The sequence below is a fragment of the Xiphophorus maculatus genome, chromosome 10 (assembly GCF_002775205.1).
Source record: "Xiphophorus maculatus strain JP 163 A chromosome 10, X_maculatus-5.0-male, whole genome shotgun sequence".
Lineage (NCBI taxonomy): Eukaryota > Metazoa > Chordata > Actinopteri > Cyprinodontiformes > Poeciliidae > Xiphophorus > Xiphophorus maculatus.
Genome location: NC_036452.1, coordinates 17,645,611 through 17,672,747, shown reverse-complemented (window position 1 = coordinate 17,672,747; position 27,137 = coordinate 17,645,611). Strand labels below are relative to the sequence as shown.

At 42.1% G+C, this 27,137-nt stretch overlaps 2 protein-coding genes across 5 annotated transcripts in view; both read right to left on the bottom strand.

The window, feature by feature from the left end:
* Positions 1–297: 297 nt before the first annotated feature.
* On the bottom strand, positions 298–1,888 carry LOC102225902 (noggin-3). Its single transcript, XM_005806718.2, has one exon. It carries the CDS (start codon positions 1,682–1,684, stop codon positions 1,049–1,051), a length of 636 nt encoding a protein of 211 aa, XP_005806775.1. The 5' UTR covers positions 1,685–1,888; the 3' UTR covers positions 298–1,048.
* An 8,415-nt stretch (positions 1,889–10,303) lies between these two features.
* The window catches only part of ankfn1 (ankyrin repeat and fibronectin type III domain containing 1), an 82,418-nt gene continuing 65,584 nt past the window's right edge, over positions 10,304–27,137 (bottom strand). For 2 of the 4 annotated variants that reach the window (XM_023341511.1, XM_023341513.1), the window contains 11 exons: positions 24,963–25,062; positions 24,646–24,778; positions 21,831–21,947; positions 21,522–21,737; positions 20,313–20,479; positions 19,955–20,126; positions 19,229–19,397; positions 17,384–17,550; positions 13,082–13,304; positions 12,813–13,005; positions 10,304–12,549 (listed from right to left, as the gene is read on the bottom strand). In XM_023341511.1, the coding sequence (XP_023197279.1) occupies positions 11,802–12,549; positions 12,813–13,005; positions 13,082–13,304; positions 17,384–17,550; positions 19,229–19,397; positions 19,955–20,126; positions 20,313–20,479; positions 21,522–21,737; positions 21,831–21,947; positions 24,646–24,778; positions 24,963–25,062 (2,405 nt within the window). In that variant the 3' untranslated portion in view covers positions 10,304–11,801. The remainder of the gene's footprint in view (positions 12,550–12,812; positions 13,006–13,081; positions 13,305–17,383; positions 17,551–19,228; positions 19,398–19,954; positions 20,127–20,312; positions 20,480–21,521; positions 21,738–21,830; positions 21,948–24,645; positions 24,779–24,962; positions 25,063–27,137) is intronic. The other 2 variants (XM_023341512.1, XM_023341514.1) reach the window with 2 other exon arrangements.

The following is a 27,137-nucleotide window of genomic DNA, read 5'->3' as shown; positions in this document are numbered from 1 at the left end:
GATTTTGTTTGTTATGGTTCACGCTTCTCTTCCCCCCCCCAAGATGCTTAAGTCCTGCTTGGTGTCAAATTCAAACCAACATATTGTTGCCCATTTTAAAATTCATTTAAGCAAAAAGTATTCCCTTTTGTAACGCCACAACTGTAGATGAGAAAATAGCATGTTTTTTTTTTTTTTAGAAATATTGTGTTATAAATGGCATTTAAGTCACTTGTATTAAAAATGATGGACATCAATGCTAAAAACAGACAACTTTGCAACTGATAGTTATAAAAAACATTTATTGAAGAAGTCTGAATTGTTTGGTATTTTACAAGTGAAATGACAGAAACGTGTCTTTTTTTTGGTACAAATATCAAGATTCTATGAATTTATTGTAAAAATGTGGAGCACTGTAAACAATTCACATCTCTCTCTAAAAGTTATTTGAAGTATTTGACCACTTTGCCCCCTCATAAAAATAGGGGATTGTCATCTCTTTTATGGCATTTAAAACACCACAGTTTTGCCGAAATAGATCAAACGCTATCAAAAATATTTCTTTACATTTGATTCCAATTTTCAAATTGCATATGAGTCTTGTCCATTTCGAACTAAATGGGAACTTTGTTGTGGAACCAGACGTTGCAATAGCGTGATCATGAACAGTTCAGTAATCCAATTACAAATAAAGCCGGGTGATAAATAATTCGTTTCTGACCATCATCTGAAGAACATTTCAGCTTCAAACCCAGTCGCCTTTGGACTCAAACGGGAATTCATTTATTAATTCCGAGTTTTGAACTTCTCTGCGGCAAATTCTGAAAAATTCATCGAGGCAATTTTCCTGAAAACTGACGTTTAACTCAGTCTTATAAATAAGAAACACATATGACACATATGGTTTATATTAATACAGTAGAGCAGAGATTATTAAAAACAAACAACAACTGACCATCATTTATAAAGTTTAGTCCCGAAGCAATACAGCAATCTGAAGACGCAGAAAGCGATTCTCCTCTGAGATTTTTTTTTTTGAACAGTTCTGCGGATCCGGAGCCGGTTCTCCTCAGTTCGGACAGGAGCATTTGCACTCGGATATGACCGGGTACTGGATGTGGATCCAGGCGCACCTCTGCGGAACCTTTTTCTGCGGGCAGTGCCACCTCAGGAAAGTCAAATGAGTCGCTTTGGCCGGTTTGCACGTCATCCCCTCCGGAACCGAGCAGGACCGCTTGCTGTAGCAGCTGCCCACCTTCAGGTAGCGCGGCCAGAACCGCCAGCCCAGTTCGGTCCACGCGTAAACCACCGGACACAGTGTGTAGGCCCAGAGCATCCTGCGCAGCTTCCGGTTCGCCTTCTGCTTCTTGCCGAACAGCACCTCCAGCTCCAGGGTTCGGATCTCTTTCGGCATCGGTCCGGTGAGCTTCGGGCTCTGATCCGGGTCGTCCTCGTAGAGGTCCTCCGGCGGGGACACGGACATGAAGTCCGGGTTGAAGTGGCTCCCCAGGAGGCTCCGCAGCTCCGTCCCGTTCAGGTCCTTCTCCTTCGGGTCCAGCTGCGGGTCCGGTTCCTCCTTCAGGACCTCCACGGGCAGAGAGTCGCTGGGGATGGGGCGGATGAAGTGGTTCAGGTGTTGGCACATCCCGTCCTGGATCCAGAGCGCCAGAGAGAGAAAAAGCAGGAGCCAGCGGGAGGGATCCATCCCCCCTGTCTGGTTCCGATCGCCACAGATCCCCAGCAGAGCTCCTGGTCTTCTCCACAAAAAAAGAAAAAAAAAAGAAGAAGAGAATCCACGAGGGAGTTCAACCCACCTCCAGGCAGGACTAAGTCCGGGATCAGCTCCGGGCTCCGGGCTTCATGGTGGCTGCAGGCTCCTTGGTCCTGCCGGAGCCGAACTGAGTCGATCTGACTCCCGCTGCGCGCACATATTCGGCAGGAGGAGGCTGATGTCATCCAAACCGAGCCACACCTCCGCGCACTTTACGCACCGGCGGTGGCGGATTCTTTTTGGGAGCGATGAAAGGATGAAGTTGCCGGGAGCGGGAATAACGGTTCAGTGATCAGGAGGAGGTAGAAACAAGCTGAGGTTCGGTGTGTCTGGGTCAGTAGAGTTTAAAACTTTATGGGTCATTTTATAGTCTTACCAAGTGTCTCTCTGCTCTATTTTTTTTTTTCGTGCAAATATCTTAGTGCATTTAAAATAAGGCAAAACTAACTTACAAATAACTTTTCAGCAAGATGTGGGAGCTTGTTTAAGTCAGAAATTCATTAATATTGATGAGAAAGTACCAGTTCCACCGGAAAATGTCTTATTTATCAAATAATTTGATAATGGAACTGGTACTTATACTCTACATATACATATACATATACATATACATATATATCAATATCAAGAAATTATTGACTTAAACTGACTCGTATCTTGCTGAAAAGTTAATTGTGAGACGGGTTTGTCCTTTTTAAGGTGTACTAAGATATTTGCACTATAGAAACTAGACCAAGTAAGATTTGTGTTTTTGCAGTGCTGCACTGAACAAGCAACGTTTTTGCGCATGTTTCCCCTTACATGAAGAAAACTCTCATTGCTGCACCATGACTCTGTGAGCCACATGGTTTAGTTGAGACTTCCTGTTAATCCACGCAGTGGGGACGGAGTCGGTTCACTTTCCTGCTCCTTAGGGCTCCTTCCTGTCTGTTTTTTGTTTGTTTTTGCCATATTAGTCATGAAGATTCAACTGAGATATTGCACAACAACCACCACCAACCACGGAGTGGCGGTTAAAGTTTGCCACAGCTTTTAAGACCAGCTGAACACAGCATTGACCAGGTTTAATAGTTTGGAGTGGCATGGAGCCACACTGAAAAAACACAAAATCTAACTAAGTATGTTTTTTTTGTCTAGTTTCTAGTGCAAATATCTTGTTACACTTAAAATAATTCAAAACTAACTTACAAGTAACTTCACAGCACAATACACGGGGTTGTTTTCAGTAAAAAAAATAAAAATAACATTGATCAAAAGCATATTAGTTCCACTGACCAATTTCTTTCACTTAAAACAAGCTATATTTCTCCGATATTAAAAGTAAAAAAATAAATAAAAATCTGCTAGTGAAACTAATACTTTTATTAGTATTCAAAAAGAATTACTGACTTGAAACAAGCCGGTACATCTTGCTAAAAAGTAACCTGTGAGTTAGTTTGGACTTATTTTAAGTGTAATACGATATTTGCATTAGAAACTAAACAAAAATACGTTTATGATTTTGCAGTAGTATCAAGAACAAGGGACGTCTTGGCTCGGGATTCTGTCAGGCCATTTTTAAATGATATGTATATGTAGCCATGTAAGTCCTTGGCTTACCTGTTGTTAGTCTAGTGTCTGAATTTATCTCCCAGGCGCATTAGAAACGTTTAGAGCGGCTAATTAGTTAAACACAACAACCTGTTTGTGCTTGCTCATCTTACACGACAACAGAAACGGCTGAGCACAATGTCCTGTTGAACCACTGAAGTGATTTTCGCCTTTTAAAACAACCATTGCAATAAAGAAGAGAATGTACTCGCTATGGAAAACCAAACCAAACCAAACGGAAACCATAGGAACACTATGATTTCCATTGCTCTGTTTGAAACCTTCGCGTACCTTCATGATGCTAGCCCACGGCTACTTCAGATCAGTGCTTTCTTCGGCTTGTCCGACTCTTCAGGTTCTGTTAAGGCTCAAAAACAGAAATACTTCAAAGAAACCGTTTTTGATCAGAGAATAAGACCTGATTTGTAGAAGCAATGACTTGACAGCCAACTACGTCCATACTCGCCGACTCTTTTTTTGCACTGGAACCGGGTTGGTAGGGTTCGAAACTTCTGCAAGGTTTTGTCCAGACTTCGAAGTAACAGAGGTTGAAAGTGAAAGGCTAGTCGCCTATTTACTGACAGAAATCACACGAGAACGCAGCAGCTAGAAAATTCACTCCACAGACGCCTTTTTGTTACAAGAGAAGTTTTAAAAGACAATCTTTAAAAAACATTTCTCTTATCCTGAGGAAGCCCTACAGAAGATAATCCAATTCATCACAGGATTGAACTTTTTTCACACAAATTGTGTTTCTCTCTGATTCTGACAGATTGTTAAACAAAAAAGCTTTTAGTTTCTTTTTGTTTGGTTCTTTTTGAAGTTTTGTTCTAATTTATCCACCCAGACCGCACGGACACGGATTCACCTCAAACTGCTCCAGGTTTTAATGCTCACAAGTCTTCATGTACATTCAAATCATGCAAATTCTTTATTCTTTTTGAAACATTCTGCTGCCAGCAGTCCGCCAAATGTCGCGTAGTTTTTCCTAAGTTGTATACTTAATACTAAAATCTATGTCTCGTGAAGCTACTGAAATCAACAACTTCTACCTGGAAACAAAAACCTCCCCGGCAATTTAGTCTTAAATGATTCAAAAATAAAGTAGGGGATTCATTTCTCATTGAATCCCCTACTCATATATAATCATAGTTGACATAAAGTGTTCGTTTTGAAACACATTTACTTATGTACTGGCAACGTTTGCGGTCAGACAGCAGCACGGAGCAGCGTTGCGTTCTAGTGCGGCGACTCCCTGCGTCACGCCGCAGATGACTAAGAGATTGCTTTTGAAAAACACAGAGGAATGTGCAACCGTGTTTATTTTGGAGGATCTCACTCAGAGCGAACAGAGAGACACGCAGCAAGAGTCTGGGCTTTTTTTTTTTTCTTCTGGTGACCACCGCCGCCCTCGCTGCCTCTGGCTCCGGCTGAATTTCGGGTAATTTTATGGTGGTGACAGTGTGTGACGGGCGCCGCTAAACTGTCATATCTTGCGCCCACAGGAAGTCGGTGGCGGAGAGGTGATGCTCAGATAAGACTTCCTCTCTCTCTCTCTCCTCTTTGTGAACCTTTTTTTTATCATCCACTCTCATATCTGGCGCCCTCACGAGGGGTTTCTTGGGGGAGAGACCTAAGTTCACACCGGGATGATTTAAGGGCCTAAAGGACTTTTAGGGGTGGTAAGAAAAGTTAGCGCTGTGTGCTGAGGTCATGGGGTGAGTCCGGCTCTCTGGAGCCACTGAAAACGTAGGCGAATTAGACAAATTGGTGTCCAATTCAAGCTTCTTGACGCAATTTTTGCAGATTGTCATCAACTTACCTTTGGAGCGAGTCTCTCAGAGAAACTTTGAGTTTATTTGAAAGTTTAGGAAGCTCTCTGAAAGTTTAGGAAATCTAAATACAGGCTTTCTAGTGAACAATATTAAGCATGTGGTAGGTTTAGGGCACATTCTTCAAAGTCTTCTGTAGCTTGAAAACAATGTGGTTTACAGTCTTCGCTCCCTTCGACTCTGAAAGCTTTTATATACGGTTATCCACTGCCAGAGTCAGAGTTATTGTAAAAGACAATAAAACAGTGTCCGATTGATCCCTACTATAATAATTTTTATTTTATGTATTGCTTTATTGGTAGTAAATAATTTATTTGACCAGATTTATTTGGAAATAAATAAATAAATTGGGCTTTAAAGGGCGTTTCACTTGGAAGGTCTTTCATCTGGAATCTCTCTGATTATGGAAAAAATACTTAGCTGCTCCAGGTCACAGAGGGTTGAAGACATTTTATTCTTTATGGCACTTTTCATGTCAAACAGCATTTCAATCAGGGCATGATCTAGACTTTGACTAAACCATTGAATCATCATTATTTTTTCCTGTTTTTGTCATTCTTTCATAGACTTGCTGCTGCGTTTGGGCTCATTGTCATATTGATGACCTAGTTTGGTCCAAACGTCACAAATGGCATCACATTCGACTGTAGGATACAATCTAACGTTACGCTGAGGTTGTTGACGACCGACTTGCAGAACAAGTCGCAAATCATCATCCCTCCCCCTCATCGTTATTGACAGCTGGTGTGAATTGTTTGTGCTGATATTTTCTTAAACATGTTATTACTGCTAAAACATCTCTGCTTTGGTCTCATCTATATAAAGAGCATTTGTCTAGGAGTCCTGTGTTTCATTTAGACTTTTGTCTAGAAGTTTTGTCTGTCTGCTCTCTTGTTAAGAAATGTGTTGTCCTTCCTTTTTTTCTAAGACAAGCCCTAGTGTGGTCAGTTTTTGCCCAATTGACCCGCCATGAACTTGCTCCGACCTAGGTCTGTTTTTGCTGGGAGTTCCACTCCTGGAAAAATTAGCAGCTGTTTTTAAATGTTTTCCCACTTGCGAATAATGCCTCTCTCTGCAGATTAGTGGATTTCCGGTGGTTCTGAAATGGCCTCATAACCCCTCCTGGGTTGACTGGGAGAACCCGTTGCTTCTCTACAGTTTGAGATGTTCTGTAGGATTTTCTTACACTGTTTAAACATTTGATGCCAACTGGAATGACCAATATGGAACTCGTCTTTTGCACAACTCCTGAGGATATGTTTTTTTTTTTTCTATAAAAGGCGCTAGGTCAAGAAGCTACTAAAAATGTTATTGACTGTGTTAAAATCCTGTCTTTTTTTGGGGGGGGGGAAGATTATGTACAATTTCAATTCAATTATTTTAGGATCATAAAGTATAAAGAAATCCCAACTTTGGCCACAACTGTTTTGAAAACGTTGCCGCAAAGTTAGTAATTTTAGTCTGCAACACAAACCCCCCCAACCCCTCCCACTGCGACATCCTGGACGGACACTTCAACAGGATGATGGTTTTGCCCCCTTAAACTTTGTTGAATCGGCGAGCGTTCTGACCATGTTGGAAACTTTAAGTAACGAGCAAATGATTGAACATGAACATTGACTCAGTGCTGACGCCATTTTAGATACTTGTGGGTTAGATACCGAAAGCTAAGCCTGGCATTTGCCTGTTTTTCGTGTCTGTAATTGCTTAGTTGACCTGTCTCTGCAACCTTGAAGCCGTCTCTCACAAATGGACCGTCCAAATTGCCCCGGCCGTCTCACCATCAAAGCAGCTGCTTGTGGGGAAGGAAAAAAAAAAAAAAAAAGAAGAAAGAAACGACACAAACAACAAACAAAAGATCCTTTTCTCGGCTTCATCTGGCCGGGTCACGAACGACACGGACGGCCTGTTTGTCCATCATCCTGGGAGGCCTCGGCTGATTCGACATTAAGATTACGCCGCCGCTGTATCCGAACTTCAGACGGAACATCTAGATCAGAACCGAACGAGTCCACGCAATGAACGCAGAGCCACTGATCCACGGCGTCGCTCCGTATCTTGGCCCTTGCGATGTAAAATCAAAGGGCCGGCTGATTTGGAACATGTGGACCGGTGTCAGTATGTCATGCAGAGGAGAAGAGGCTGGGGGCGGGGGGCAACGCAACAGCAAACTGGAAACTATGAAAACCTGTAGCAGTCGCTCCGGGACTTTGATGATAAGTGAAGGAGATTGCTGGTGTTTAAGTGTGACGTAATGTTTTTCATTCCGAAGTTTCACTGCTTACCATCAGACCGACTTTTACCAGACAGACTTGTTTCCTCAGAAATAAATCAGAGACTCGAACATAGACCTGAGGTTTCGCAGCTACTGTCGAGTCAGACAGGGAAATATTTCAACAACCATTTTTCCTGTCAACTGAAACATTTTCCTTCTCATCTTATTAATGGGACAACGTTATGTGTTTTCCAGGCACATTGTGCCATTTTGTAGCACAATCAAGTAACTATGTTATCTTCAAACAAATGTATGAAAGATAAAAGAAAGTTGACTTCGCAAATTGACGCTTTGAAATTGGGCCTCGGTCTCTTTAAGAAGCTCCTACTCTTTCCAACACTAAGCTTTATATAGCAAAATCAAACAGATTGTCAAATCTGCCCACTTTGCCCTCAGCGACCCTGGAAAAATATCTTGTTATAAGTGAAATACCTTGCACTTTAAAAAAAATCAATATTAAGGAAATATTCTAACTAAAATAAGCACTCATAGATTGCTGAAAAGTTACTTGTCCTGCTTGATGCTTTACTAAAATATTTTCACTAGGATCTATAGACCAAAAATACTTGCTAAGATTTTGTATTTTTATAGTGTAGAAAAAAATGTAACACATATTTCCATATTTATACTTATGCAATGTGTTTAAATGTTAAATCTGCTGTAACAGACATCCATACAAAAAAAATAAAATAAAATCATGGCAATACATTTTTCTTCTTTCCAAAACTGTGAAGATTCAGCTGATTTCAGATCTGACGGTCTGTCTCAGTCTTTGCTGGATCCTAGAGGGTCGGGACCAGAAAAACATTTCCTACTCGTGAAAGTGAACGATTGTTTCTGGCTGCGCCTCAGCAGCGTTCCTGTGGTTTGGACCGGTGCTGTCGAATGCTCCGAAGTGGACGAGATTCCAGCAGCTGTGTGAGATTCCAGAAGTTTCGCACTTTCCCCCAAAAGCAACCGGAAACGGCGCGGAGTCTGACTGCTGCCCGTCCCTCATGAAACAGCTATGTTTTACAGATTACTGGCAGGTTTAGGTTTTTTTTTTTAAAACCTCTTATCTGTTCTCATTAGGGTCAGCTTTTTTTTTCTTTTAGAAGCACAAGTGAATTATACTTTTCTGTGTGTAACTCAAGGAAGATGTTGGATAAACAATGACATCCTACCAAAAGCCAGCTTTTGGCTCAGTTATGTTTTTACACCATTAGGAAAACTTTGTCACAATCACCAATTTACAGTCAAGATTTCTACTTAAGAAGTTTTACAAAAAAAAAAAAGTAACTGTTTATCATTGCAGTATTAACAATATTGTTGGTCTACAAAACTGTCAGCATGATTATTTTTTTGTATTTTGGTGGAATTTCTGCTTTTCAGTGAGTCATCATGCGATTTATATAAAAATACATTTTCTTTTAGCATCAATTAAATGTTTGTCCCACCCTGAATCTTAATCCCGAGCTGGTAAAGAAGGTAGCATCACAACTGAATTAAAAGGTATTACATGCAGAATATGAAACCAGAATTACAGCGACATCAACTGTAAACCAAATCAATAAGAGCGACTACGCATCTTATAATCCCTTTTAATGCTTCGATCTGCTTTAGTTGGAGCTAATCCAACAGATTATAGTCTTTAAACCACCATTAGTCTGGATCGGTTTTAACTAAACAATTAGAACCGATCCAGGCTAACGGCAGTTTTAATTAATTGATAGAGCAAAGATTTTGAACCCCAAAATCAAAAATACCTCCAGGCTCGTGGCAGGTGGTGCCAATGGAAGGCAAAAATCTGGATTATCAACAAGAAAATAATCTTGTTACTCTCTTTTAGCATTTTAAAAATGAATATTTAAAGCATATTTCAATATAACAAACAAATGGGCATGCAGGTTTTTGGAGACTTGGCTGACATTTAGCTTCTCTAAAACACAGAGTACAACTGCACCATGTTTTTATTTTATAGTTTGTTTTTTTATTTATTTCAGCAAAAACTGATAGATGCCAAAAAAGTACAGACACCTGCAGCAGAAACAAGTAAATACATTTAGTGCATGTCTGGTTGTAAAGCTGAACTCTGACACTTCACTAATAACACATTCAAACATGACCAAACTCACAAGTTAATACTTCATACGTCTCCGTCGTCGACCCCTCCGGGAACCAGCCTTCAGAATAACAGAAGCTGCCACAGTTAATGCCCTGTTGCATCAAATATTCAATTAGCTTGTATTCCATGATCAGAATGTGCAAACTTTAGAAAAACGCTGATTTAAAATACTGTGCATACATGTTGAGAACGTGTGCATGTTCCGGCAGGTCCACATGTCATCACTTCCCGAACATTACGAGAAAAAAAAAAAAAACGGGTGCAGGATTTGGTTCACGTTGGTTTACAAAAATAAAAAAATGAAAAACGGGGGGGGAAAAAAAAGAACAGCAAACACTACAGTAATCAAGTGTAAAGCAGAACAAGGACCGGAAGGATCAGAGCGCATCACGCAAGTCACCGTGCCGGACCCGAACGAGGCACAAACCGGACACAAAGCGTCAGTCCAATAAAACAAAGACTACGGTCTACATCATGCTGACAAAAATACAGCTCAGGCCACATTCCATCTTTAGGTTTAGGAATAAAAAAATACTTCATGTGATAAAGACTCTGGTGTTCGATCTGTTTGTAAGAATATATACACATAGATTTGTTCCTTTCTATTTTTTTTTCTCTTTTCCAATTTTAACTGAAACATCCGAGCAGCTCAGAACAACTGATTGAATCGTCACAAACGGATCAAAACCTACATTCAGTTCATGCTGAGGACGGCGGTTGCGGGAGAGCCACCAGAAATACTGGAATCTTTACAAATAGACTGAACTGGGGGAAATGTCGTCTTCTTTCTTCTTTTTTTTTTTTCTCCAGTTCTTCTCCTGGGTGGCCTGAAGGGTCACAATGCAAATGTCCTGAAGGGGGTGCAGCGATCTGGGTTCTTGGTTGCATTGATTATTATCGGTAACAGTCGATGCCATTGGTTCTGAGGCATGGTGGAGTTGAACCAGCAACTTGAAATCAATCTGGTAACCGGGGGGGGAGGGCTGCTTTTTGAGTCAGTGAGTTCAGCTTCGAGGACGATAGCTTCAGTGTATCACAGACGTTCTTGTGGAAAGAAGAAGTTCGTACTCAGGCTGTTCTGCTGAATGACGACTCTGCTTCGCATTAGAAACATCCACAGAGTAGCCGACCAACCATCAGAACAAACACTGTGAACAAGGTTCCCCCACCGTCCTTAAGGTCTTGAAGAGTATGTGCTTAAACTTTATTTCATGCCCCAATTTCAGGAAAACATTTAGGTCAAACAAAACATGTAACAGGATTGAAGTGTTTTAGATTTCTCTCTGAAGTATGTTATTCTTTTACATTTGCTGCCTAAACACCACTGAAGAAAATTTGGTAGTGAATCCGAAGAGGGATGCATCTGTTTAAATGCTTTGCTTGGTTTTACGTGCAGCTAACAGGACTGCGACAAGCTAGCAGTAAACGACAAAGTTGTTCGCCAGTCATCGTGATGCTATTTTTTAATGATGCAACACCCAGAAGAGCTAAAACATCATGCAGAGCTAATTGCACTGCTGTCCCTCTGCAATTAGGATTTGTCGTATGAGCAAAAAGCATAAATAGCTGTTAACCGGATCGTGGCGTGATCTTTGTTTGAAATGTTGACCAGAAATCAATGGAATGGCCGGGAATCTAATGGAATGCTATAATTGAAAGTGTTTATGCAAGGATAAACTGATCTACTATCTTCTGAACTGGTTTCCCATCAAAGGAAAACCTGCAGGCTATCCACAAACTAAGTTTTACTTTATAGCCTGAAACGGTTTGAATTATTTGGATTCATTCAGAATTAGCACCAATGGATCATTGTTGGTCACTGATTTCTGTTAAAGCACAAACTTTGATGTCAAGATGTGGAAAATTCTCCTTCCCACGTCTTAGGGGTCTTTGTAGTTTCACTATTTCATTTGTTGCTTACTTGAATGTGCCTCTAATAACTGGATTTGTTTGCACAAAGGCCTGTGAGGAACCTTCGATAGAGGGGTTTAAAGATCCCATCTGAGCTGATTTTGATGGGAGTGAATACAGTGAGCCTCTGACCTTTAGATTTAATACAATAAGCTATAAACTGGTTGAAGGTTTTGTTGCAGCTTTCCGCTGTGACGTGACACTGAAGGAGAGGATGCGAGTCCTTGCTGGACGCAAGGACTGTTGGTGTCATGAGGTAAAAACATGTACGACTCAGTCGTTTGCAGTGGCTTTAACAGTGGCCATGTAACGTACGTTATCCAACAACGCGTTTCCTCTCTACAGTGTGCTGCTGAGAATCTCTGAGACCTGCGCGTTTGTCTGGTCGTCTGAGTCCACTTCCTGGGCAGTGGCGCCCTCTGGCTCCTCCCCCTCCTCTCCAGACTCTGCCTGTGCTACAACCACTGACACTCCCGCAGTCGTTACAGTCTCCTCCTCCCGACTCGGCGACGCGTCCTTGCAGGGCTCCACAAAGATCCTGCGAACGTGGGGCCGCGGTTCCCGGTGCCGGGCTTTACGACTCTCCAGGACACAGGAGGCGTGGCTTACGTAGGTGTGGCCCTGTGGTGAGGGTGGGTCCCCCAGTGGAGTTAAGTCGGCATCCAGTTGCCTGGTGTAAACGCCCTCTGACAAAGACCCAGTGAGACTCTCCCCACTGTGGCCCCGAAGCCAGCGCTGGGGCCCGCTGAAATATTGCCCCCGGTGGCTCCTAGAGAGCAGTTTGCGTTTGGCCGGTGGATTGGCAAGACCCCTCAGAGGGGCTGGGCCCTCCTTAGTAAGTGAGAGGCCCTCAAAAGTCTTGGTGGTGTCGGACAGAGCCGGGGACAGGGGGAAAGACAGGGGGAGATCTTTGTAGAACCTGGGGGACAAGGGAAGGGAGGGAGATGTAGACAGGGTTCTGCAGCGAGATGGCGGGTTAGGCGAGGTGGGGAGGGAGAGATCTGCAGATGGAGAAGTGGAGGTAGGTAGGAGAGGATCCTTCCTGGGAGTGGAGACAGGGAGGTCTGTCGGTGGGCAAATACTGTACCTGAGGAAGAGAGAAATCAGATTAAAGGCGAGGTAAGTCTGGGCCACTCGGCTTATCCTGCTACTTCTGTGACCGGATCCAGGATAAGCAGAAGAAAATGGATGGATGGAATCAAACTACAGGGGCACTTCCCCTTTTTCTGAGGAAAGTAAAGCCAGTATATTTACTGATCAGGGATCAGAGCATCCCTCATCTTTTGAGACTGGAGTAGAAAATTTTGGTGTCTGAATTACCCTTGGCCTTTCAGAAGTGTTTAACGTTACCTGAGTTCATGGATCTGCAGGACATCGGGGGCGCTTCCACCTAGCGAGTGCAAGACCTGCTGGGACAGATCTGAAGCTGGGGAGTAGAGCAGATCCAGTTCGCGGGGGCTCAGGGCATCACTGGAGTCATAGTCGCTGTCGGTGGGCAGGAACACCTCGGAGGAGCCGTCCTCATCTGAGCCGAGCAGAGAGTCTGTCAGACAGACGTCAGGGTAAAATCTCTGGAGGTGCTTTGAGTCTGCTTTTAAGAGGAAAATCTTCATACGCACCACTGATGGCCTTCCTCTGCCGGAGCTCCGGCGATGGGGAGGGTGTAGGCATGTAGTCCATTGTGGAGGAGGTGGAGTCAGTCTTCTGCTGTCCAGAATCGCTCTCTGAAGCACTGGCGTCCACCAGACAGGTGATGAGTACACCGCCACGGGGTTGCTTGTAGCGCGCATACTGCAGGGCGTCTGTTATCCAGCGGAGGTCACGCCGCATCTCATCCAGCTGCTGCAGAGACGAAAAGACAAGCAAGTAGGATACTGGGGAACATCCTGGACTTAATATAACACACGCCAAACTATCCAGAGATTGACCGTGACTTTGGAATACTGTTGTATAAAGAAGAGTTCATAATAAGCTCAATAGAAGCAAGGTGCACAAGTCTTCTGACTGGAAAACTGGCTCGAATCACGATCCCTTTATCACTATGCTTGACAGTTGGTACTGTGCATTCATAGTGCTGGTGGGACAATGAACCCTTCCAACACTTCTCTGTCTGGAACAAAGAAAATGCATCAGCTGTCTTAATTACAAGCATTGATTTATCTAAAAAGCTCCCACTGGCCAAACCTATCCAAGTGAATGACCATGGTCTGCGTAGAAAGTGACCAGACTAAGTTAACCTGGAGGATAACTCTTTAAGGACAAAAAGCAAGCAGATTCCAAAACCGTGAGTCCAAATTGGGTTTAGGAAGTACGTAGATCTTTTTCCTTCACCTGTTCCGTTGCTGTGTGTAGTGTCAGAATCCCGCAAAAAAAGTAAATTCCATGCTAAGATGGTTAATGAACATTGACGACTGTCCCTGGTTCTCTGCCTCTGAATGCGGTGTGAACTCCGTTGTGGTACCATTTCTTGATAAAAATCAACCTGGGCAGATAACTGGATTGCGTGAGGACAGAATGTGTCGGGATCAGCAAGATGTTCTGGGTTGAATACACTGGAGTAACTCGCTGAACATTGTTTGACCTCATCCACTGAAAAGGTCAGGTCTTTGGGGATTTGAGAAGTCAATTCCAGGTTTCTTGTATCTGGGTTAAAAATGCCCTTGCTTTAGACTACATTATTTTCAGAAAGTCTTTTCTTTTTTTGCTTTGTGTCTCTATTTCCTCTGACAGAAAAACCTGAAAAAATAGTTTTTGAGTCCAAGTTGTTCCTTCCTGCCAGAAGAACTGAGATCCCATGATAGGTTTGTGATTATTAATCACGAAATTATTACTCAAAATTGTATTTTTATTTCTATGTACCAAACAATGTCTTGAGATTAAGGATATTTGCAAATACTGTAGTTGGACTAGGTTCTGTCCACAACAACATTCGAGGCACTTGTACCGATGTTCTAGGTTTGATTTTCACTAAAAGTGTTTCTTCTATGACTTATGACTATGGTCCCAAAACAGAGTGATGGGAAAGAACTAAAATGGACTAGGAGTCACAGGATAAAAGACCTCCAAAAAACATGAAGAAGCTCCTTTGTAGAAGAGGCTGGATGTTTAAGGACAACACACAACTGCTCCATGTGGATTAGATCATTTGTAACATTGTCATGTTAAAAATATACAATTATTCTCCGACTCTCCCTCACAGTCTAATCACGTTGTTTTGGTTAGCCTCAGTAGGAAATTCGGAGAATCCGACCGAGACAATGTGGTTCTGGAAAAGCTACCGATCGAAAGCTCAGATGTTGGATGGATTATTTAGTATGTAGTGTCTTTTTCATACTTTTTTAAAACTCTTGTAAAAGCTTTTTTTCTCGGTTTTTATGTGTTATTTAAAAATAATTTGTTCAAAAAGATTTTTGTAACCTTTTTCTAAGTTGGTTTTGCTTTAAAATTGTTTTTTTTTTCGCAGTCATTTCATTTTAATAACTATTTTTACATAATTGATCACATTTTCTGTCTTTTTGATCATTTTTGCCTCTTTCATTATGCATTGCGTTATTCCTGGTTTTGGTTTGAGATGGTTCTGCATCTGTCCGTCAGATATTGGACCTCTTTGAGCGCTGCAGCTCCAGCGCCAGCACCGTTTGATCTTCTTGGCTCTCTGTTCTGCTGAAACGCCGACTGGCTGCAGTGGGATGACAACAAACAAGAGATTTCCTGGAGATTCCACCACGGATGAAAAAAGTTTCTTGCAGCTCGGGAAGAAAACCGTGGAGCCGTGGAAGTCTTTAAGTTTCCATCTGCAGCAGATTAAACTGACAGCAGCTTCGTGATTTAAACCGCAGATCTGCTGAGGTTTCAATGGTCGCTCTGCAGCTTCAGCAGCTCTCGCAGACTTTTTGGTTTCTGTCTCCGTCTGAGGAGTTCAACTTTACACATTAATGTAGAAAAGGATTAAGAAACTGCATTAATTCAAGAAAGAAGAAGCTGCTGAGTAACGTAAGACTCTTGCTGAGGGAGGGGTTAGTTTCTATGGAAATTTCATCCTTTTCAGCATAGGGATGGTGGGCCTGCAGCATCACTCTTCACTAAACAGGAATATGGAAACGGGTATAAAAACTTCAGCTTTAAATGGTCACTTTGTGAAAAATATTTCATCCTGGAAAAGAGAATCCCAAAAAAGCCGGAGATACACTGGGAGATAGTTGGCAAACATATTTTTTGTTTGATGTACAGTACAGACCAAAAGTTTGGACACAACTTTGTGTCCAAACTTTTGGTCTGTGCTGTATATTCAAGGTGATTTGAATCAAAAAGTTTCAGAACATTTCACAGAATCAGAATCGAAGCTGAATGAAGTTGTACTCTCTGTGAGCTGCTTAATTACTGAATTGTGCTGTGGAGCCCCGATCTGGCCAAGGCTTTTCCTTTTTTTTTCAGAAAAAGATAACCTGAGCTAATCAGGAGGATTCATATCACCAGCAGCCTCAGCGCAGGTGAGGTGAGTTACACGGCAACTAAACAACAACCTTTTGAAAAACGTGTTTTAGGTTTGTATCGACTGTATAAAATATTTCGGTTGTTTACAAGTTGGCTCTGTCGCGTTTTTCCAGAATTACCGTATTTTCCGCTCTATAAGGCGCACCTAAAAACCTTCAATTTTCTCAAAAGCCAAGAGTGCGCCTTATAATCCGGTGCGCCTTATGGACCAATATTGAGCCACAACAGGTCTCGCAACTACGGTAAGCAGCCGCCGACTTCATTTTCCCCCGTAGAAGAAGAAGCGCGCGGTGCACGCTGGGTTTTGTGTAAAGACCCCAAAATGGCTCCTATTAAGAGACACGCTTAAGATGCAGAGTTTAAGCTCAAGGCGATCAGTCACGCAGTAGAACACAGGAACAGAGCAGCAGCGAGAGAATTTAACATGAACGGATCAATGGTGCGGAAGTGAAGGAAGCAACAGCTGTTTATTCATTTTGGGAATGAACGGAGTTGTCAGAACGCTGGTTTGTAATCTATTAATAAAGTTTGACTGACCTATCTGACTATTTTGTTGACATTCCCTTTAGCGCAGCTCCATCTAATGGATGCATAACGTAACCCCAGCCTCTACTGTAGCGTCTATTCTATGCGCCTTATAATGCGGTGCGCCTTATATATGAAAAAAGTTTTAAAATAGGCCATTCATTGAAGGTGCGCCTTATAATGTGGTGCGGCTTATAGTGCGGAAAATATGGTACATTTTTTTTCTACAAACTCTGATAAAACAAACAAGACTTTGGTCTTCTGCAGGTAAGATACAGACCGCTAATAAATACTCCACAGAAACCCACTTTAAAGCTAGTTAGAATAGTGAGATTTTTTCAAATCTTAACTTGTAATTTAATATTTTAAACTTGTCTGGGTCTTATTTTTTATATATATACAGCGATGCCCCTTAGCAGTACTTCTGCTCACACTGGCCCCTGAAACAGTTTTTCAGTTTGATTCGTTGAATCTGAACTCTGTCGGCACAGAGCGGCTCCCCCTGCGCTGCGATTCGTGTTATTTATCCCAGCTTCTCTGTGGTCAGAGTCCATTTTTTTCCCAAGCCTTACAGAAAGCAGACAGATGGTGTCACTCGCTCTGTGTTTGGAGAGCACTGCGGAGGTTTTGTGGTCGGCCTCCATTAGTGGCGGGCAGCTCCTCGGTCAGAATCTTCAAATGAGGAGAAAAATACTCGCCGTTTATCGGATGAAATTCTACGGCAGAAACAATTTGACATTTCAAAAATGCTTCTGCTTTTACGAGCACATGGGAAAAAAAACCCAAAAGTTTATTTACGCTTCCTGTTGTCTCTGCAGATGTTCACCACAGAGAGTCGCTTCCTGAAAAGCTTAGAAAAAAAACGTTTTAGCCGTTGGAAAGGAGGTGGACGGTTTTCTCACCTGGATGTAGTCCAGGATGAGCTGATGTCGGGATCTGGCGCTCGTCAACTCGCCATCCGTGATGGCCTCCCGCAGTGCTTGCTGGGTAATCAGGGCGTCCAGGTCCAGAACGGAGGACAGGCGGCAGTAGAGACCGATGAACTTTTCTTTGTAGGTGCAGAAGTGAACTGAGATGGGAAACAGAGGCGGGAGCACAGAGGTGAGCTCAGTTGATCTGGATTGGACTGAATAAAACAAAACGCTTTTTATTTAAAAAAAATAAAAAATCCAGAAAACTCTCCAGACTGAAAGATCCCAGTTTTATGGAAAGGTTTTTTTTGGTGACGGTTTTGTCCTTAAGCATCATTAAGGCATCATTTATATACTGGGGGATTAATTGTGTTTTTTCTTAATTAACTTAGTTTTACATGTCTAAAATAGCTTTTTTTCCCCCCTGAAATACCCACACTTATTTTATATCCAATCATAATAAGAAATTGCTATATTTGAAGTGTATGTTTTGGAAATCTAGTGTAAAAAAAAAGAAAAATTATAACACATTTTCATTTTATTGAAAAAAAAACCACGCACATTTTACAAATTTTTTCTTTTTGGCACTACCACAGCTCCATACGATGTATTTTTGATGAAGGTTCCTGGTCACTGCCTATCCTGCAGCCCTTGAGCATAAACTCAAATGCTTCCTGCTCAACTTAGATGCTTTTTTGGAATGCCATTGCTGCCCAAAAACAAACAATATACCCAACAAAATAAATGAAAAAAATAAAATAAAATCTTTGACTGTCTCTAGGATTAATGAAATGACCAACCGCCTTATTACCATCATTATTCTGAGCCTATTCTCTTGAGCAGCATGCAGTCGGAGCTGATCGCCATGATTAAACTGATCAGTAACAGATAAAGTGAGCGTCCTGCAGACGGCTCCGTCCGTCGTGGACGACGTGGTTTTCAGCGGCGTTGGACCCGCTCCACGGGTTGAGGACAGACCAAGCTGTGTTTGTAGCAGCAGAAGTACTAAATCAGCCTGCAGGCTCCAGCAGGACGGCCTCTCTGCTGACCCCCCAAACACACACACACACGCACGCACATGAACGTGGTAATAACACCCGCACGCACTGCACAATATGCTCTCTCTATACAAGCAGACCAGCACACACACACACCCACACCCACACACACACACACACACACACGCGCGCACACACACACACATGCACACACCCCCACTGATGCAGATTCAGCCTCTAACTTTTGGTATTAATGAAAAACGACTTATTTTTCAATTTGCTTTTGACTTTTTTTTAAATTTAAGGCCAGAAAGGTTTAAAGCCTCTACTACATCATCTGATTTATTATCCAAACGTCCTGAGAGATGCTGCAAATCGTTCCAGAGATGTCGGGACAGTCCCACTGAAGACGAGATGTTCAAAGGATCTCTTGTTTGATAAGCAGAGTGCAAAAGTAAAAATGATTCATAAAAAGATCGGAAGAGATTTTAGAGCGACATCTGCTGCCTTTCTCTTCAAGTCCATGCATATTTCACCACGACGATAGAAATGGCTGTGGAGAAGAGATTACTGCATGCAGTCCTGACCCGTGTCCAGTAGACAGGAATAGGAAACAGGACTGCAAAAATGACAAATTAGGAAAATTGCACTAAAGCAGCAGTTTGTGATGTGGCCTTGGTTTTAGTTCTTTCTAAATGTTTTGGGAAGCTGGTGAGTTGCAAAGTTCCCTCCGAACTCCCGGTTCTTTCAATCTGACCAGAGCCTGCGTGTGGGTGTGTGTGTGTGTGAGATGTCGGGCTCTGCGTGCTGCAGAGAGGGAAACAGTGTGTGTAGTTACCGAGCTCAAACATCTGCAGCGGGAGGTGCAGGAACCCCGACAGAGGGGCGTAGGGGTTGGACTGCCCGGGGGCGGAGCAGACGTCGTCAGCAGGGGGCAGCAGCAGCAGGAAGGAGACGCCGTGGCCGATCTCCACCACCTCCTGACTGTAGAGACGGAAGTGGCGGGCCTGTGTGTGTGAACACACGGAAACATGATGGGAACCACAAACATGACGGAACATCTATGCATCCATGGTGATGTCTGTTGTTAATACATCTAGATTGTATGGTGTGTTGTATGAGTTTATTTATATACTGGAATTACAGTTTATAATTCTTCTCATTTATTTATTTTGTTTTATTAAAAAGCAAACTTCAAAACCACTAGATGCGTGTTGTTAAACATGTTTTTTTAATGAAACTCGCAGCATAATTTTTTGTTTTCAGTTAATTAATTACTTTTTATTATCTAGATTTATTTATTTATTTAATTTTTGATCCTCCCCACCCCTCTCTGTTAATTTTTTGTGCATTCCTCTAAGTTTTGACTTTGACTGGTGACTTTGTTACAATAAACAATCCATTTGAATAATTTTACTTTTTAGATTTTTTTTTTTTTGGCCAGTCCTTTCACGTCTTAGAGTGTTCAACCTTTCCAGATGGAATGCACAGGTGTCACACCTAGGAGGCGCTGCTGCTGTGTAAAACGATTTGGCTCGAAGAGAGGCTGTGCAGGTGAGCATACCTGGTGCAGAGGGACATTGATGTGCTTCAGTATCGACTTAATGGCCGTCTGCAGCTCGTAGTAGAGCAGAGGGGCGTGGCTTTCTGGCTGAGGCTCCGCCTCCTCCTCGTCCTCCTCACTGCGTCGTTTTTCCCCCACGGCCACCAGCGTTTGAATCCAGTCCCACTCCTCCCTGAAGGCACACACAGGAGACGGGTTACCTTACATTTATTGCCTACAGGTGCATTGTGAGAAATGCAGTCCGGTGTCTTTGCCTCCTCTGGTTGCAGAGTCAAAAAATGATTTATGGTCTTTAACAAAATGTCAGCATCCGAAAAAACACAAACGGCGAGTTTTAGTTGTCTGTGTGAGAGGGAACCTGGACACGTTGGCGTTGTCCCGGATCCGGGTGTGGCACAGCATGTTGGGGGCCCGCTGGGACACCAGAACTTTGATCTGGTCCACTGAGCTGCTGAGCTTCAGGTAGCCCAGGTAGAGGCCGGGGGCGAGGCGGTGGGTACTGCGCCGCTGGTACGCCAGGATGTCCTGCAGGATCAGGAGGAAGCAAAAGAAAAAAAAAACAAAGAAAGATGAACTGGAGAGTTTTGAAACCCTGGCTATCATAAGTAAACTAATCCTCTAAGCACACGCACATTGATTCACCTTGTATCTTCTTTTCTGTCTTTAATTCTCAGTAAAATCTCTTAAAGGGGCAGTATTATATAAAATTGACTTTTTTCAGCTTTACATCCCATTGTAATGTTATTCCCTCATCAAAAACATAGTTGTAGTATTATTTTAATTCTTTCATGGATGTTTGATTATTCCTTCAATCTCCAGTGGCAACCATTCAGCTGTGCAAAACGCTTGGGGGCACCCAGTGCCTCACGGAGCAGCCCTCCCCAGCCACTCCCCTGCTCAGCTCCTTCAGACTAGCCGGCAACAATCAGCAAACACCTGATGGAACTGCACATCTTCTGAGCTCATTATACAAGCTACTTCTCTGTGCAACGCTGGTAAAAATGTCGTTAAAGAGTAAATAGAGGAGCGTTGTTGTGACTACTTCCTGAAGGGAGAGTTTCCGAAAGAGCAGGAATTTTTAAAGAGACAGAGGCCCAATTTCAAGGTGCTAAATTACAACGTCAACTTTCTTTTAAGGCATATTTTTTATAATAACTCAAGGTAACATAGATACTCGATTGTGCTATAAAATGGCACTACTGTATATAAAATACATACTACTATCCTTTTTGCCCCTTTAAAAAACTAAAAATCGTTTTATTTACATTCGTTCCTGTTCAAAAGATTAAACAAAGAATCCAGCTGTTTTATGTTTTTTCATCTTGTCTCTGATTGTTACACTTGTCCCAATCATGTTAAGAGCACAAAAATGTTTCCAAACTCATACGGCTGGTTGACCTAGCTCTTTTTAAATCAATATTAAGGAATTACTGACTTAAAACAGGCTCCTATATCTTGCTGAAAAGTAACTCACATATTAGTGTTGTCTAATTTCTATCTGCACTAGGATCTAGACAAAAAAAAACAACTTCGTGAGATTTTGTGTTTTTGCAGTGCTCTTCCTCACCTGCATGGTGATGATGAGGATGTCCAGTGCGTACGGCTCCTCCGGCGTGGACAAGGACTTCCTCTGGCTCTGCAGTTTGGTCACCTGCATCCACCTCCCGCTGAACAGCGAGTGCTGGCTCTCCGTGTCGCGGATGGTCACGAGCAGCACGTTGCCGTGGCGATCCTTGATGGGCTCGTAGTGGACCCGGCCCAGGTTGTGCGTTCCGAGAAGGTTCTGTCCGTACGAAAAAAAGCAGATTAAACTACAGCTGCAGTTGTTTTTTTGTTTTTGTTTAATCCTGCTGGTCCTGGATTTAAATGTCCTCACCTGCAGCTGGGCGGCAGCAGTGAGCATCTTATGGCGGGCCTGCAGTGTGGACGAAGAAGACATGGAGACAGACATGCTTTGTCTCAGCCATCGGACATCCTCCCACATACAGGACAGCTGTGGGGAAAACACAGGAGCAGGTCATTGTGCTGTGGGACTGCTAATTTAGGAGGAAATGATCGTCAGTTGGGACACTCTGTAAAGGCAGGAGACAAATGCACTGCAAAAACATATAATCTTACCAAGTATTTTCGGTGTAAATATCTTAGAACACTTGAAATAAGACAAAACTTACTTAGAAGTAACTTTTCAGCAGGACAAAGGAGTTTATTTTAGGTTAATAATTGCATAGCATTGTGTTAAAAAAAAAAAAGTACCAGCTCCACCGGTGGAATATTTCACGTAGAAAAGGGGAAAAATTTCTTTTTTAAAGTGAAATAATCTTCCAGTCGAACTACTTTTCATCAATACTAAAGAGATTATTGACTTAAAACAAGCTCCGACATCATGCTGAAAAGTTACTTGCAAGTTAGTTTTGTGTAATTTAAAGTGTACTAAGATATTTGCATTAAAAACTAGACCATAAATACTTGGCAGGTTTTTTTGTTTTGGCGCAGTGCGAAGTGTCTGGTAGCACAATGCCAAGCAGGAACGACATCAGCTGTGGTCTTAGAGAAGCAACTATTGCTGCTTTTCTTAGTGGGAACTGCCAAAACTGTCTGAAGTTCATCATCCTGCACAGCATATCAGTTAATCATCTCATAGCGACTGCGGTTCGCATCTGCATCGGGATGTTTCCTCACGGTCTGTGGAATTTTCCTGCCACCTTGGCACAGTGGTGTGTCTGTACATCCCAGTGAGTGCAGTGAGACGGCATCATGCATATAAAATCCAAAATCTTTCTGGAAAAGTTTTCTGCTGACCTATAAATACGCATTCTTTAAGCCGAGCCTGAAGACTGAAATTTTCTGCATCTTATATGGACAATTTGGAGTTGTGCATGTTTCCTCCCTGCATGGAGCATTTTCTGTTTTAAATAAAACCAAGAAAATAAAAAAATAAAAATAAAATATGGACAACCCTGGCCATAGTCTTCATGAGACTGTCTTAGAAAATATACAGAATATCTTCAATTCCCTTTGGGATCAATAAAGTAGTTTTGAATGCGAAAGACTGATGGAATCGCACTGAAAACCACAGTTATTCCAGCATCAGAAGTACGGACTCTTTTCATGAAAAGCACTTCTGTATCAAGTTCTTTTTTTTCTTAGCCTAGGAAGACACTTCTTTAGACTTGCTGCTTTTCATCCCATTCGTGGTCAAGGGGGCGGGCGGCCATTGTTTTTACAATCTCTGCAGCCTGCTCGTTTCATGGACTTCCTTCAAACAATATTTTTCTCTGCCTTCCATGAAATGTTGTTCTAACTCAGTTATTCAGATTAAAGATGCTCTCAGAAACCTTTAGTCAAATTGCCATGCGAGTACTTCAGGCACTCCTTCGTTCCCCCCCCCCTTGTTGCTGTCAAGGCTTTAAAGCCCAGACGGCCGGCATTCATTCAGACTCGGCGCTCTGCGGCGCTTTGCGGCGCTCTGCGGGCTTCGGGGGAAAGTGGTAATTTTCCACGTCAGACTCAGAGCAGTAAAGCTGTAAATGTTGCTGTCTTCCCACTCAACACAAGCATTACAGCTGCAGTTGCTCTGTGGTTTTAATTGTTCAGCATATCTCTGAAAAGACTAAAGCACAATCTCCTGGAGCCTAACGGTAACGTTTGTCGAGCTTAAATCGTTGACATTTTGTCCGGATTTGCGAGATGGTGTCAGAGAATTAAGAAAAACTGAAGGAATAAGTCAGATTTTAGAAGCTTTCTGCTGAAATATGAATGGATTAGATAGAATAGGGGTGAACAACAAGCAGGAGCAAAGTTTCTGCTTTGAAAGGTTGACTTTAATAGACATAGAAGTGGCAATTGGTGCGATAACCTCACTGTGAATAAAATATTAGCTGTATGAGTTTATTAAATGATTTATAAAAGAAAAGAAATGCAATTTCGACTGCTATTAAAATTAAACCTGTCAGTAAATACTAGGGCTGAAACAATTAATCAGATTAATTGTTGTGAACTTATTATTTAAAATAATCGTCCACTAAATGTAGTAATCGATTAATCACTAGCTGGACCATACAGATTCAAAAAATGCAATTTGCTCAAAATGTTACCATATTCAGAGCAGTGCTTAAGCCAAGCCTGCACCAAATATACAGTATATACACGTTGCACCTTCGTCTATAAATATGTCTTACTCAAAACTCTTTGAACGGCATAGTTTTAGCTTCATCCTATGTCATTACATTCTAGGCAATAAAATGTTTATTTTCTTATTTAAAAAAGAAACATAGTTATTTTACTGTATTTCTAATATTGCAAAATAGGCTTAAGTGGTTTTAAAAGAAAGATCTTCAGAAAGTGGCAATTTAAAAATATATATTTTTATCAATGGAAAAATTCATTACTAAACGAAGTTAGTTGCAGCCATAATAAGTACAGTGTGTGCTAGAAAACAAGAAGGAAGATATTAAAATGGGTTCAAGATTTATTAAAATAACCTGCAATATTCTAATACACATCTTAACCCCTTGTAAACCAAATCCTGCGCGTCCCTTTCACCAGTCTGCATAAAGTAAGTAAAACCAACAAACATCCATTCATTAGTTTGAAGAACTATTTCTGGAATCATTTAGGATGCAGTTTGAGCTTTTATGGTTGTGGAGTGAGTCGTCTCAGAGGGATGGTGCGACGCAGCCGCTTGGCCCTACCTTGGTGAACCAGAGGAAGTCCTGCATGAGCGAGCTGCTGTAGGAATCATCCACTTCCACAATGGGAATCTGCTCCTCGGCCGTCACTAGTAAGCTGTCCTTATAGTAGAAAACAGCAGCCAGGTATATCCCCCTGCACACAGTGTGGGACAGGTGTTGGATTTTTTTCGTTTCACAGCCTTCAGCTGTAGGTTTATATGGAAGAGGAATAGGGCCATTAATCTAAAAATTCTGACATTTTTTGTTGTCGCTGTTGTTGTTGTTAGTGACCCTAATCCTCTTCCGTAGGTGAGGTGTTATGGCTGTGTGAATCAAACCTTTTCAGTGTCTTCACAAACTTGTTCGAGGAGTTGAAGAGGTGTTTGAGGCTTCTGGAGACGGACTGCTTCCTGCTTGGGTTCTGCAGTTTCGACGAGTCTACAGAGAAAAACAGCAGACAAGCTTTTAAAACGTTCAGCCGGAACCGACTGAAGCGTGATGTCCAGGTAAATCCGGTCCAGTTGGCAGATGCTGTAAATGTTGAGGTGGGTTTTGGTTTCCGTGCGTAACTCGGGGTCAGGGGTTCGGTCACATTTCTCTCCCACGTTCAAGTTATCTCCTTCATTCCTCCTCCTATCTCTGTTCCCTCGGCGTCTCGCCCCCCCCTAACCCCGGCCGTCCTCCAGTCGGAGCGTTCAGGCGATGCCAATCTCCAGACCACAGCGGCCTTTTTACTCCGGCTAATTACACGGCGCATAATTATCAGGCTGTAAACAAACGAGGAGCTTACAAACATGATGCCGTGCCTGAAGTGGCCGGCGGCCCGGCTGCCGACAGGAACCTGTTTAGCTCCGTCCCGCCACAGAGTGAAAACTATCTGTGGCAAGTAGAAACGCGCTTGTTGCGTTTAAGTCAAACTACCGGAACGGGTTCTCTGCTGGAAAGACAGGATTTATCCTCTGATTAAAGACAGAAATCCTGCTTCTATGGAATGTGCTGTAGCCTGAACTGCAGGAATGAATGGAAAATAATAAAGTACAGCTAATGAAGCAAACAGGAAATATTTTATTTATCGAGAGTTATCAAGAGTTGATAATGTTTTTTTTGTTTTGTTTTTTTTAACCAAACCCTTGTTTCTAAGTTTGAAATGTAGACGAATCAAATCGATAACAGAATGAGTCATATCCTGGGAATGTAAAAATCTATATTTTTATTCCTTTTCAGAAATATTTGCAAACTATTTTTCATTCGTGTTTCAGAGCTTTCTTCAATAGTAAAGTTTAGACATTTTTATTTAACTTTAAGAACCATCAGTACCAACCTACAGTACAGATGTCAAACAAACAACCCCCTAAGAGGACAAAAAAGTAATTGTGTTAATGTCTAAGACAACAGACTCCAAGTAGTGAAAAAAGTAAAACGTAAATTCCTGGAAAGTAACAAGCATATTAACAGAAACCAAGTAAGATTTTGAGATTTAAAAATAACATGAACGTTTCTGTGAAGTAACCTGTGACTTCCAGGAAAGTGGCCTTTAATTTCCATGAAACTACTGTAGGTGTGTTTTCACACTATGGTCCTGTGTGGTCTGCTTTAATTGCACTCTAGTTTGATTAATCAGAGTTTGATTTGTTTGGGGAGATGTGAATGCGAAGTCAAACTGCGATGAGAACCAAAAAACAAAAAACAAACTCTGTCTGGCACAAAAAACCTAGGTTGCACGGTTCGAATTCAAATGTGATTGTCAAGCGCAGGGCATTCTGGGTAAATAAAACCAAAGCAAATGTGTGACGCCAACGCTAGCAGTGGAAATGGCTTGCGGTCTTTTGCCAAAGACCAAAGTAACATCCGACAACCACTACAATCTGACACTACTCTACTTTTATTTACATTTTAGGAAGAAGTTGCGCTCAGTGTCTTCTTATGAGGTTTTCGTGTCGTTTTCTTTGGCGGTTCTTGGAGCAGCGCCACCACAGGCGAGGAGATGAACTGATTTTTCAAAGGGGTTTATTTTGTTAAGTGGGAAAGTGAGCAACAGATGGGGAAATACTTTTAGATTTATTCTCCAATTTTAACAAAGCTATGCATAGGTTCCAGAAAAATAGCGCTTAAATGAAAAAAAAAAGAATAAATAAAACATTCCTAAACAAGATTGAAACTGTTCACATCATTTTAGCTTAGGTCAGACAAAAAAATTGAGAGGATCATAACTTATGAGGATAACTCATTGTTTCCGAAGTTCGAAACTCGAAGTTATTAAACACCGCTGAGTCATCGTGTAAATGACGGACTGAATTCTGCTCAAATGTTCTAAAAACATGACAGATTTGAATATCATTCTTTTGCTACTGGAAAATCTCAAGAGCAAAATTGCGTTCCCATTTCAACCAGTGACTGTGCTGGTGTGCGTCTGTGAGCCGTGTGGCAGCATTGGCCCCTCCTGCTGAACACACAGCTCTGATGTTTTACAGTCTTGGCTGAGCTGTGAACAGCAGCAGCATTCAGCAGCTGTA